Source organism: Schistocerca piceifrons, chromosome 1 (genome assembly GCF_021461385.2).
Source record: "Schistocerca piceifrons isolate TAMUIC-IGC-003096 chromosome 1, iqSchPice1.1, whole genome shotgun sequence".
NCBI lineage: Eukaryota > Metazoa > Arthropoda > Insecta > Orthoptera > Acrididae > Schistocerca > Schistocerca piceifrons.
In genome coordinates this window covers 164,926,457-164,941,132 of record NC_060138.1, presented here as the reverse complement: position 1 = coordinate 164,941,132, position 14,676 = coordinate 164,926,457, and the positions used below count along the sequence as shown (strand labels likewise).

The 14,676-nt window shown below is 38.6% G+C and overlaps 1 protein-coding gene across 3 annotated transcripts in view; it reads right to left on the bottom strand.

The window, feature by feature from the left end:
• The window catches only part of LOC124785202 (organic cation transporter protein-like), a 332,709-nt gene that overhangs the window by 41,928 nt on the left and 276,105 nt on the right, over positions 1–14,676 (bottom strand). For all 3 annotated transcript variants that reach the window (XM_047254162.1, XM_047254160.1, XM_047254163.1), the window contains 4 exons: positions 12,891–12,997; positions 5,768–5,928; positions 3,745–3,973; positions 3,327–3,430 (listed from right to left, as the gene is read on the bottom strand). In XM_047254162.1, coding sequence (XP_047110118.1) covers positions 3,327–3,430; positions 3,745–3,973; positions 5,768–5,910 — 476 coding nt within the window. In that variant the 5' untranslated portion in view covers positions 5,911–5,928; positions 12,891–12,997. The remainder of the gene's footprint in view (positions 1–3,326; positions 3,431–3,744; positions 3,974–5,767; positions 5,929–12,890; positions 12,998–14,676) is intronic.

Here is a 14,676-nt window from a genome sequence, read left to right as displayed (position 1 = left end):
CAAATTTAACATTTAAAATTCATATAATGCTAGTTGTCCAACCTACAGGTAGCAGGAACATGTTCTTTGACTTGTTCCACGTCCCTGAACGTTATCTATAACGTGAAAATGTACAGGTCATGATCAATGAATAAATGAAAGTGGAATACGCAGTTTTCTGCAGTCTTTTAAACCAGGCACAAACTATTTTTTTAAGTTAACTCTGTTTGCCTGTTGACAATGTTTATCAGTAATGGTACACTGTCAATTTCAATTAGACAAAATGACGATAAGAGTCTGCAGTCTTATTAAAGAAAACGTCCTGTTTTTCACTTTGATCACTTGATAAACTCTCTCAGCACATTCAAATTGTGTGCATTAAGGCTCACAGATTATAACTGATATTGCTTAAACAAATATAACACAGACTTCAGCTTCCTTCACATTTGTTTTGTTTTACATTTTTTGCACAGTTATCACTTACATTAACAACAAGAGTAGTTGGCAATATAGTATATCATTTCAGTCATTTTATTAGAATGGAAGAATCTCGCCTCTACATCACACCAAGCAATACTAATATTACAATGAAAATCGTCAATTTTTGACAATATAATATAATTGGATAGATATCAGATAGATTATATAATGGTAAGACAGAGATTTAGGAACCAGGTTTTAAATTGTAAGACATTTCCAGGGGCAGATGTGGACTCTGACCACAATCTATTGGTTATGACCTGTAGATTAAAACTGAAGAAACTGCAAAAAGGTGGGAATTTAAGGAGATGGGACCTGGATAAACTGAAAGAACCAGAGCTTGTACAGAGATTCAGGGAGAGCATAAGGGAGCAATTGACAGGAATGGGGGAAAGAAATACAGTAGAAGAAGAATGGGTAGCTTTGAGGGATGAAGTAGTGAAGGCAGCAGAGGATCAAGTAGGTAAAAAGACGAGGGCTAGTAGAAATCCTTGGGTAACAGAAGAAATATTGAATTTAATTGATGAAAGGAGAAAATATAAAAATGCAGTAAGTGAAACAGGCAAAAAGGAATACAAACGTCTCAAAAATGAGATCGACAGGAAGTGCAAAATGGCTAAGCAGGGATGGCTAGAGGACAAATGTAAGGATGTAGAGGCCTATCTCACTAGGGGTAAGATAGATACCGCCTACAGGAAAATTAAAGAGACCTTTGGAGATAAGAGAACGATTTGTATGAATATCAAGAGCTCAGATGGAAACCCAGTTCTAAGCAAAGAAGGGAAAGCAGAAAGGTGGAAGGAGTATATAGAGGGTCTATACAAGGGCGATGTACTTGAGGACAATATTATGGAAATGGAAGAGGATGTAGATGAAGATGAAATGGGAGATACGATATTGCGTGAAGAGTTTGACAGAGCACTGAAAGACCTGAGTCGAAACAAGGCCCCCGGAGTAGACAATATTCCATTGGAACTTCTGACGGCCGTGGGAGAGCCAGTCCTGACAAAACTCTACCATCTTGTGAGCAAGATGTATGAAACAGGCGAAATACCCTCAGACTTCAAGAAGAATATAATAATTCCAATCCCAAAGAAAGCAGGTGTTGACAGATGTGAAAATTACCGAACTATCAGCTTAATAAGTCACAGCTGCAAAATACTAACACGAATTCTCTACAGACGAATGGAAAAACTAGTAGAAGCCAACCTCGGGGAAGATCAGTTTGGATTCCGTAGAAACACTGGAACACGTGAGGCAATACTGACCTTACGACTTATCTTAGAAGAAAGATTAAGGAAAGGCAAACCTACGTTTCTAGGATTTGTAGACTTAGAGAAAGCTTTTGACAATGTTGACTGGAATACTCTCTTTCAAATTCTAAAGGTGGCAGGGGTAAAATACAGGGAGCGAAAGGCTATTTACAATTTGTACAGAAACCAGATGGCAGTTATAAGAGTCGAGGGACATGAAAGGGAAGCAGTGGTTGGGAAGGGAGTAAGACAGGGTTGTAGCCTCTCCCCGATGTTGTTCAATCTGTATATTGAGCAAGCAGTAAAGGAAACAAAAGAAAAATTCGGAGTAGGTATTAAAATTCATGGAGAAGAAATAAAAACTTTGAGGTTCGCCGATGACATTGTAATTCTGTCAGAGACAGCAAAGGACTTGGAAGAGCAGTTGAATGGAATGGACAGTGTCTTGAAGGGAGGATATAAGATGAACATCAACAAAAGCAAAACAAGGATAATGGAATGTAGTCTAATTAAGTCGGGTGATGCTGAGGGAATTAGATTAGGAAATGAGACACTTAAAGTAGTAAAGGAGTTTTGCTATTTGGGGAGCAAAATAACTGATGATGGTCGAAGTAGAGAGGATATAAAATGTAGGCTGGCAATGGCAAGGAAAGCGTTTCTGAAGAAGAGAAATTTGTTAACATCCAGTATTGATTTAAGTGTCAGGAAGTCATTTCTGAAAGTATTCGTATGGAGTGTAGCCATGTATGGAAGTGAAACATGGACGATAAATAGTTTGGACAAGAAGAGAATAGAAGCTTTCGAAATGTGGTGCTACAGAAGAATGCTGAAGATTAGATGGGTAGATCACATAACTAATGAGGAAGTATTGAATAGGATTGGGGAGAAGAGAAGTTTGTGGCACAACTTGACCAGAAGAAGGGATAGGTTGGTAGGACATGTTCTGAGGCATCAAGGGATCACCAATTTAGTATTGGAGGGCAGCGTGGAGGGTAAAAATCGTAGAGGGAGACCAAGAGATGAATACACTAAACAGATTCAGAAGGATGTAGGTTGCAGTAGGTACTGGGAGATGAAAAAGCTTGCACAGGATAGAGTAGCATGGAGAGCTGCATCAAACCAGTCTCAGGACTGAAGACCACAACAACAACAACAGATAAAAACTCTATTCACCAAGCGGCAGCAGGAGAACATGCATATAAAAAAAGGTTTTACTTACGCAAGCTTTCGGAGACAGTGGCTCCTTCTTCCAGCAGAAGGGTTGAAGGGGACAGAAGAGAGGTGAAGGGAAAGGAACTGATGGTTAGGAACAGGATCAGAGTTCACAAAAGTCACCAATAACCTCAAATCCAGGGAGACTTACCAGACAGAATGAGAAGAAAAGAGTTCCTTTCTCTTCACCCCTCTTCCTTCCCTTCAACCCTTCTGCAGAAAGAAGGCGCCACTGGCTCTGAAAGCTTGCATAAGTAAAAACTTTTTATACACATGTTCTCCTGCTGCCGTTTGGTGAGTAGGATTTTTATCCATTCAATTAAATTATATTGTCAAATAATAATAATGTTGTGCACTTAGTTATTATATTCCCAGAGACCTTTCACAGCTTCATTAATTTACCTGTCTGACAAGTCACCAAATATTATAGAGCCAAGAAGAACTCCAACCATGAACAGCGCATCAGCAGTTGCACTTAACCATGCATATTCACAGACCAGGTTAAACTGAAAGAAAAGTCAAAGCTTATTAAGTTAATCAATAGTAATCATATACAGATTACAATGAGGGAGAAGGCCATCACTTACCACAGGCAGTTGTGCTGACTGCACCAACATTTTCTGAGTCACTAATGAGCGGACAATGTGCTCACATTATATCACTCTTACACAAATGCCAAAAAAGCTGGTGCAGTACCTCTTCTGCTTCTAAAATCTGTGGACCATGTTGGTTTCCCTCACAGCAGAATGTACAGCCTACAGAATGTACAGTCAAGAAGGCTGTACATTCTCTTACGAAGACATAAGTTACACTGACCAACCTCCATTACTGCACTGCTCTTGTAAGTTGTTGTGTCATATATCCAACTTTCACAATCCACAGTGTTATTTGTTGGTATTCCAGCATCAAAATATTCTTGGGTGAAATTTGCATCCAACCGCTGACAAGATGACCACGTCTTTGCTGCAGTATCCCATGGAATTGTCATATTAATTACCTCAGGTGCCATAACATATGTACTATTATCCATTTCATAAGGAAGGCGGCACCTGTATGGATGTAAAAAATTGTTAACTTCTATTTTCTGTGCAGAATATAGCAACCACAATTTGACAACTGTCTCATAACATTAAATATGATAAATAAAAAAACCATTACAGATATTTCATTTTTTGTGCTGTATGCTCGTTTGATGTAAAAAATTACTTTACATACACAGTCAGTGTATGTTCCTTTGCTTGTGGACATGCTAAATCGTTCAACTTTTGTATTAATTGTGAAGTACTTTCCCTCACTTTCTTTGATTCTTTTTCACTTGTGATAACAGCTTTGTGACATTAAAGACACCTCTCCCAACTAATATTGTTAACAAGACATTAACAATACACATTCACTTGGTAAAAATCACAATTTTAAGTGGAAACTAAATTAGTCAAAAGTAAATGTTTTCATCGTTTTTGAGCAGATGTTTCCTTTTTGGAAGGTAAACATAAAACAACAGCTCATACAGGGGAATTTACAAGTTATTCTTAATCTTGAGATAAAGAGAGAATAGTTTTTATTCAAGTTTGAGTTCTATTGTTTATTATTCCTTGGATTTTTTACTTGTCTAATGTGAATCATCTCACACTTAATACAAACTTTTTTAAAGAAAGAAGTTGTTGTGCATGAACAAATCTAATGAACTAGGCAGAAAAAAGGGATAAGTTCTTAGAAAATAAGACATTTGAAATACTGGCTAAAAATCAAACTCATACCTCTCATACATTAACAAACTTTGTGGCTCTAAGTGAAATACATTTCATAGTCTTTATGGAACACCCATGTCAGGTATGGTAATCTTAACACTTTATCAGCAACAAATGCCTCAACACTCCACCAATACAATAAATGGCACAGTATACCAACAAGACATGAGCAACAAAAACTTTCTTTCATTACATTACATTATAGATCATATTTCAACATAATATATGTATGACTGTATTGCAATGAAATATTTCAGAATATTTGTAGTTTTATTAGCACAGTGAGTAACATAAGTCAAAAAATAAGACGTGGAATGCTGATGACAGCATTCATACTGCTCATTTTACTTATGCCCTTCCACTCACAGTACCAGAATATGTACATTCTGGCCTTTTTTATGATACAAATATAGGAATAAAAAGTTGTGTCAGTCCCCTTATTGTGAATGCTGCTAGTGAAATACTCGTAAACACTGACAGATAGATCAAGGCAAATGGATCATCATAGAATTTCGACAAAACTCAGTAAATACAGTTCAGTAGATCTTATATAATTATACACAACATAAGAATGGGCTCCTCAAATAATGAAATACAATAAGTACACAGTGTTAAGATTTTGGGACCACAGGTAGCTCACAACTTTAATGGGAAAATCCACTGCCTCGAATTAAGGAAGAACCTTAGTTTAACTATGTTTGCAGCATGCAAGACTATTGCAGTAGGTGATTCAGAAAGGAAGAAACAAGTTTATTCTGGACATTGCCATTCACCAATGACTTATGAACCACTTTTAGGGAAAAACAATGTATAGGGAAAGTATTTTCAGAATACAGGAGTGAGAAATGTGTTATATGGATTATATCTGGTGTTAGCCCAACAACATCCCGCATATATTTCTTCAGAAAACTTGGTATTTCACCAGGAGCTTCACAATACTCTCTTTATCATTACCAATATATCTCTACTTTGAAAAAGTAGTGAAGACAGGAAAAAACAATAGGGCCAAAAATAACCTCTACAAAGACTTCAAGCAGTTAGGATTTGTACACAATGGTGACATAATCATAGGTAAATAAGTATGAGAGTACTCACCTATGTTTTGTTTTAGCTTGTAAGAAAACATTTGCTAGTTTGTGTGTAACACAAAATATTGCAGGCAAACAGAGGAAGAAATAAATACGCTTTTGGTAACGTCCAAACTCTCCCAAGTACTTCAAAATATCGTCATAAGCCATTTTTTCAGTATATTAATCCTGAAATAAAAAAATATAAATAATTAGAACTCATTTGATATTAATGATATTCAGTCACATCACTTTGTCTCCAGGGCACTCCAGACTGTTGCTTTTAATATGAACACTTGGATTCACATACATGAATATTAATACTTCATTATACACAGTCTCTCATTTACTTTGACCATCCTGCATAATTTGTTGTCCTGAAGCAAAATTGGAAAAGTATGAACTAAATGTTTTTTATTTATTAGATGGACATCAACCAGCAAGACTGCCTTTCTTATAACTTTGTTCGTTACATCTTTTTTTAAATATCACACTATATTTTTTTAGTTAGTAATCCACTTTGTCTCCTCAAAAACGTATCACAGTGTAATAGTCACATAAACATGACATTAATAAAAATGTAACACAAAATGTAACTTGCAATAACACACAGTGCAGGTATCCAGAGTTACTGATGTAACTACCATACTTATGTGTGCACCATTTCATAGTTCACAAATGAAGGCCGTGCTTGACTTGGGTCACTGGAGGCCACCCAGCCTCATAGCATGACAGTAATTGTGTAAGCAGCCTTCCACCTGTGCCCCCTGTTAAAACTAATAACAATACAGGCCAGAGAACAAGGTTCTGCTTGCCACTTGTTTGATGTCTGTACTTCGTCTCTCATACAATAAAGTTATAATGTTCTTGGGTTAGAACACTTTAGGGATGAGTACTGTATTTGATTCGGCATGTTCCACTTCAATCAATGGTCGGTTAAGGTTAATTTCCATGGAGGCGGTGCTTGAATCTCTTCTCGAGCAACAGCAGGTGCCGATAGTTGTTATTCCCAGTTTTGTTGACCTCATCTTGTGTGTCTCAATTGTTGCGTCAGCTCACCACCTTAAAAGAACCTTCAAGTCTTCCTTTTGATGAGATGGAGTTGGGTTGTTTGGGGAAGGAGACCAGACAGCGAGGTCATCGGTCTCATCGGATTAGGGAAGGACGGGGAAGGAAGTCAGCCGTGCCCTTTGATGAGATGTGGGAGTTATTTTCTACCTATCACTGTCAACGTACTCATATTATTGCTGCTGATGTGTAGTTTTACCATCGCAAAACAGTCATGCAGGGGCATGGGCAGCAGAACTACATGGACTTAGTCATCATAATATTGTGACAAATATTCATAAGGAATTGTATGCAAATCAAATGGTTCAAGATGCAATCGTACTTATTGCTCCTGATAGTGAAGTTTGAGAGTGAGCTCTACAGTTGAAAATCCTATGCTTACGAAAGTATTAAACATAGCTTAGTCTTTAGACATTTCACGGACTGCAGGTAGTCAGATAGAAGCCTGATCTGAAGTTTCAGAAATCCGTTCCTCTCACCCCTCCTAGCCCTCAGTCAGTTCACAAGGGAACAGAGAAGCTATTGCAGCAGTCCATCAGATATCTCAATGTCGTATAGATAATCATCGTTCATGACATCAATAATGTGCATCATAATAGCAACAGCATCATGCTCCACTGCCTTCATGCTCATACTGTTTCATGCAACACGAATGGACTGCATGTCCCAAGGCTGGGCAACATGTAAGAGGTGCCATAGAAAGGGACACATTGGTTCTGTGTGTAACTGTCTTCTGAACCTCAGTTAGGATGACACGAACATGGATGTGAACAGTGTGTCAGCAGTGACGGTGTCTCCATGGAAGCTATAAACTGAAGTGTGTATGCTAACAAACCACTGAGAATGCAAGTGGGCATAGGTGCAATAGAAATGTTGGTAATTCTCAGCCTTATGTGGATTTGGGTTCTCCCTCTCTGGCTTTAGTGTCACAAAGGCTGGTAAGTTATAACAAACAACAGATTCCTGTTACTTAGAAGATGGTGGTTGGTTCATTCCTAATTGTGGACAAACTCTTACACTAAAAATATGTTTGGTTTGGACCCTTTTAAACTCTCTGGATTCTCCATCGATGATGAAGTGCATTTGGTTTCTGATCAAGTTCCATCAACAGTTAGGTGCTCACTGTGCTGGATTTTCCTCTTTATTTCCTCAAGGACTGGGTTTGCAATACAATTTCAGGTTCAATGATTCAATGGTCTGCCAGAACCTGTTTTTTCTGGGCACGCCCAGTACTTGTAACTTTACAAGATCAAGTAAAAGCAGAATTAGAAAAATGGCATACTACCACAAATTCCTACCAGACACTGCTACTGTGGCAGAACCACTCCATCCATTATTATGAAAAGATGTTCCTTTCGAATAGTCGCCGGCTTATGACCAGGCATTTAATTTTTTGAAATCTAGGCTGCTGTCGGCCCCTGGTTTTGTCACTTTTCAGCCAGGCCAGCACCTTGTATTAGCCACAGACGCATCTCAATTTGGCCTTGGCACCATCCTTGCTCATAAATATGCAGACAGATCACAACGTCCTATCGCATATGCCTCTAAAAACTCAAATTCACTGCAGCTGTGTTATTCTCAGATAGTGAAAGAAGCTTTAGCAATCATATATGCTCTACAAAAAATTCGTGTTTTTCTATACAGGTCTCAATTTCACCGTATCACATACCACAAATTACTGGGGTCTCTCTGTAACCCTTCAACATCCTTGCCAGACAAAGCTGCACATCGCTTACAAGAGTGCGCTCTTTTCCTGTCACAATTCAATTATGAGATACATTTTCGACCTACAGCGCACATGAAAACACTGATGCCTTATTGTGTTTCCCAATTGGTCCAGATCCAGAGTTTTATAAAGAATTGTTTGTTTTCATTTAGACTGTGGAAGCTAAAGATGTAATTAATGGTTCTCCTATTACTAGCACTAGAATTGCAGAAACAGTAGCCACTGATCCTGTTTTAAGTAAAGTTGTTTGTTATGTGCAACACAGCTGTCGGGACAAACCTCGAGGCTGTGTTTCTCATCCTTTAAGAAATTATTTTGTATTACAAAATCATCTTCTTGTTTGGGACAGAGTTCTGCTGTCAATTATGGAGGTGAATGTTGTGTGTTTATTACATGTGGACCACTGGGGTGTGTCACTCACAAAAGCATTAGCATGCATACACTGTTTTTGGTCAGACATCGATGGGAAAATAGTGGAAGTTGATGCAGCCTGCTCACAGTGTGCCACCCATTAGGCAGCCCCTCATGCATCTTTGTTGCAGTGGCCAGCTCCACAGCAGCCTTGGGAACAAATTCATGTAAATTTTGCAGAATCTTTTTTGAATTCCTGCTGGCTTGTTATAATTGATGCGCATTCAAGTTTCTGCATATGGTGTTCTCTGTTGATCCGTCTATTTCTGCATCATCAACAATTTCAGCTCTGTCAAACATTTTTGCAATGGAAGGTCTTCCATATATGAGGGTAATCCCAAAAGTAAGGTCTCCTATTTTTTTAAGTACATAGAGCTGTTTATTTCTACAATGGTTTACATCAGTTTACAGCTTGAACATTTAGCTATTTTTCGAAATATTCACCATTTCTGTCGATGCATTTTTGTAGACGCTGTGGCAGTTTTTGTATGTCCATGTCACACCAGGCCGCTGCCATGCAGTCTTCGGCTCCTTTGTTTGTCCTGAATTTCGGTCCGACCAGTTGCAAACTCTCTACACCACTTATGAACATTTTTGACATCCATGCATGACTCACCATACACTTCTGTCAGTTGGCAATGGATTTCAATCGCCGCAGTGCCCTTTGCGTTCAAAAACCGAATAACTGTGCGCAATTCGCACTTGGCGGTAACATCCAACGGGAGCTCCATTCTCAATGGCTGCCAAGCCAAGACTGAGCGCCTCAGCATGCCATGCACATGTTTACACACTCCGCGTGAAGCACTCTTCATAACAGTGTGAGCAACTGTCACACAGAGTTCTGTACTTATAAAAAAATAGGAGACCTTACTTTTGGGATTACCCTCAATGTTAGTTGCAGACAATGGCACCCTCTTCATATGTCAGGAATCCGAAGATATTTGTAAAAAATGTGTTTGCCCTGTCACAACTCTTCCTTTCCACAAATGGAAAAGCAGAACAACTAATATGAACATTTAAGACTCAGATGAAAAAATGTATTTCAGATGTGTAACCGGAAGTGGCTCTTAACCAGTTCCTCAGTTCTTATAGGTTTACCCCTGTTGGAGATAAGGAATCAGGCAGAGTTGCTGCACAACCATCAGCCCAGGACTCTGCTACATCTGCTTTAACCGATGCCAGGACACCCGCTGACTCCGGTGCGACAATGCTTCTGGCCTGGCAGAGCTGTTTGCGTTTGCCGTTTTGGTTGCTGACTGAAATAGGTGCCAGCGGTCATCAAGAGTCACTGTGGCCAATGTCTCTGCATTGTATGCACTGCTGATGGGAGGGCATTGTGACACTTTAACCAGCTATGACTTCGCATGAGTGGCTGAGAAGCAGAGGCACCTCCGCTCCCCTCGCATCCTCCATCTGCCCAGCTGTCTCCTACATCGTGGTGCGCCTTCACCTTCTCCTCCACCACTGTCGACACCTTCACAACTCTCTCCTCTACTGAGGGTGCCCCTTTCAGCTGTTGGGGGCCAAGACGGGACCCTGACATCTGCAATATCACAGCTGCCACCTCTATCACAGCCTGTGCCACCAGTTCAGCTGCCTTCACCGCAGCCTCCTTCACCAGGATTGGACTCAGACATGGGAATGGAAGCCATGCCAGCTTCTCCTATTCTAGCATAAGGTCTCTGACGGGGCGGCAGGCACTGCACCTGTCTGTGTGCCCAATATCTCTGACACCTATTTTATCTAAAGTTTTGGAATCCATCATCAACTCCCAGTTGTGTGATTATCTGACATGTAATAACATTATTACTGTGGTACAAATTGGCTTTAGCAAGGGCAAATCCACAGTCCATGCCATTGACTCCCTGATTAAAAAAGTGCTTAATGCTTATGAAGGAAAAATTTTTTCTCAGGCTACCTTTTGTTATCTTAGCAAAGCCTTCGATTGTGTGGAGCATATTTCACTCCTGAATAAACTAGTTTATTATGGAATCACAAACAGTGAAGTTGACAACATCTTTGAATCTTTCCTCACCAACCGTAAACAAATTGTTTGTATAGGTAAACAGAGATCAAAGCTCGCTGAAGTTAAGTGTGGTGTGCCACAAGGCTCAGTATTAGGACCTCTGCTATTTATCCTAATGGCAAACGATCTACCATCTTACATAAATACTCACTCCATTCTCTATGCAGATGATACCACTTTTTTCAATATCAGCTCAGACATGATATGCTCTAAACTGTGGCAAATAACACAATATCACAAGCATCAGTCTGGTTTCGAGCTAATGGGTTCCTGCTTAATGAGAGTAAAACTCAAAAGATTGTATTTAGTTTAAGAGATCTGCAGTAGCAGACTTCATGGATAGTGTTAAATTCTTAGGTATTGTTATAGATAGTAAATTAACTTGGGAGCCACATATTATACATTAGTGCAAGGCTGTCTAGAGTGGTGTATTTGTTAAGGAGTTTAAAAAACCATGTACCTGCGGCCTATGTAAGATCGGCCTACTTTGCTTTTTTTCAAAGCATTATATCTTATGGGCTTTTAATATGAGGCAATAGCTCACACCTTCAGGACATTTTGGTACTTCAGAAGAAAGTAATTCGGATTATCACAAACAGTGATAAACTGGCCCACAGCAAACCACTGTTTATCAACTTAAAAATATTAACTGTTAAACTTGTATATTTACACTGCCCTACTGCATACAAAGAGCAACTTATCAGAATACCAGCGTAGAAGAGACGTACACTCTCATGGAACCAGAAATAGTAGCCATCTTGACATACCTTACTACAGGTTATCCAAGTCACTGAACAGCTACGAAGTGGTGGGTATGAAGATGTTTAACAAACTGCCACTAGAATGGGTAGAAGCTCCATTTGATTTATTTAAAGACAAATTATTCAGTTGGTTAGCTGCAAATCCTTGCTACTCACTTCAGGAATTTTATGACTGTAAAATATCATAATGGTACCGGTTTGGAGAGTACCACATAATTTCTTTAACTGAGTAATTTATGATGTAATGTTTTCATATTATTTGATTTTAAATATTGTATTTTATGGAAAACCAATAGTGACAAATTGATCTTCATGTATATATGCTGTATAACTTTTATACATGTAACTTGACTTTGTCAATTGCTGTAATAGTTAAACGACAATAAAATTTCATTCAATTCAATTCAATTCCAGCCCTATGCATCAGTAGCAGCACGTGGCATGACTCAATAATTGACATCTACAATGGAAGAAATGGATGGGAGCACAATGCTCACTTCTTTACAAAGGATAAGGAATACTGTAACAATCAAATTTGTGTGTGCACTGGTTCATAATTAGCATGTGAAGTTTGTGATTGATTCTACCCCTAGAGGCCACAAAGCCTGCCAATATGATAGCATTTGCATGTGCAACCTGCTGGCTGTGCCTGCTGTTACAACTAATAACTACATAGGCCAGAGCGCAAGGCTCCACTGGCTGCTTGTGTGTTGTCTGTTGTATGTACTTTGTCTCAAGTGTTTACGTCTTTTCATGTAATAAAGTTACACTGGTCTTGGGTTAGAGCAGTTATGTAACTTGCCCACTAGCTGCAGTTGACAGTAAACAAAAGGAAACAGATGACAAATGCACACTAGACATTCAGTCAGGCATCTTCAGTTGAAGGCTTGTGTGAGTATTACGTACTCCAATGAAAAGAATGTGGAAATGTTATTCATCTGTGAAGAATATAAGTTAACAGAACAGAGAATTCAATAAGAAGCTAAAGATTTGGTTTATAGTTCTTTTCATTACTGTTCTGACACTACAGTGTATCCTGGTTTCTTTTATTTGAGCAGCAGACTCTTTCCGTTGGTCCCAATTGATTTTTCAAATTTAAGACTAGCATAGTTTTTCCTAGTGTATTTGGAAGTCTTGGCCGTTATGAGATAATTCTTACCTAAGAGTTACTGCAGCTTTGATACAATCTGAGATGATCACCAGTGAGCTCTTGCTATGAATAACAAAGCTGCCACATCCAGCACTATTTACCCTCTTCTTCTTTACCTGTAAAAATTCACAATCTTGATAAATAACTAATGAAGATAAACCTTAAAGAACAAAAGAAAGCCATTTCTTGGCATACAAACAGTCAAAATCAATTTACAGTCCATGAAGTACTGAGTTATCATGGAAACATGATACCAGTACACGAATAAATTATGAGACTGGATTGTTGGTCAGTCGTTATCTTCAGGAAGCAAATGTGTAGTACTGCCAATAGACACATTTAAAAGTAAAAGTGACACACTTTCTAACTTTCAGAACTAATAGTTTCTACCTCAGAGTGGGATAGGCTGGGGAAGGTTAAAAAAGAAAGGGCAGCAGATCACTGAGATCCCAGTGTGAGAGGACCCAGCTGTAATGTGGACTAGGACAGATATAGATGTCTCCTCCTTCCCCTTTACTATATACTTTGATCAACGCTCAGTTAAATATATACAATCTCTCTAAGATGCTGCTCGAGGAAACAAAAGACAAAAGAAACCTCACAGTCTGAGTAAACCCCTACCACTGAGATCATTAGCAATGATGTGGTACCTTACGAACTTGGGTTAGGAACAATACTGGTATTCATTTGGAATGATTTAATGCAATCCCAGAAAACTGAATTCAGGATGACATGTGCCCTGCTCCTCCCACATGGTTAGTTAGTTAAATAGGTAATTTCAGGCACCATAGATCATTTTGCAAAATAAATAGGAATGATGTGGAATGAGTGTTTTACTTTCACATCACAAATTAATTTGTGAATATGTCTACATGCTGAACATTTGTAAGTTATGCGAAAAAGAAAAAAAAAAGAAACAACCACGCAAGGGATTTAGTAATTCCTACCCACCACCTTCTGCATATTACAACAGTGGAAATTCTTCCACAGAATAGAACAAGTTGTCAAGGAGAAACTATAAGAACTTGTTTTCAAATTTTGCTCCGCTGTCTGTCACACACTTTATATCACTGGGTAAGTTAGAAAAAAATTTAGTTGTAGGAGAGTGCACCCCTTTTCCTGCTAAAGATAATCTTAGTGCAGAGTAATGATTGCCATAGGCTACGAACTAAAATATCTGTTTCCAGAGAGTACATTGTAAAAAGATATACACTGGATTTTTTTCCCTACATGGGAAACTTAACAGGTTATGTCCAAAAATAACTTTCACTGTAACAGACAGGAACTCTGGGATCCTTTCACCTAAATTTGTTTTTGATGCACATTGATCTTGAAATGATCATCATTACATGAAAGTATATAGAGATTCAGTAACATGGTGAAATACTATTCACATATTATTTTTACAAAATGTCTGCCCCATGAATACATTTTTAGATAATGCTGGCTCTCTATCTTTATTTTTCTTCTGAAATATTTTTGTGTGTACATGATTATTTTGCAGTTTCAATCTGTCATTGCATATCTTTTCCCCTCTCTTTTCATTTTTCCTTTCACCATTTCTTACAGCTCACAAGCTAATAAGCATTCTCTGCTTAGATAGTATCTTAGCCAAATCCCCTTTCTTCTATGGTATATGGCCATTTTCATCAATCCTGGTTAGCAGGCCTTGTTATTAACTCTTCTGTCTCACATATCTTTTCCATCATCCTCCTCATCCTCATTCCAAAGAACTCTAATCTCATTCCATTTTCCTTTATCACCCATGTCTCCGCTCCATATCAAACTTCACCAC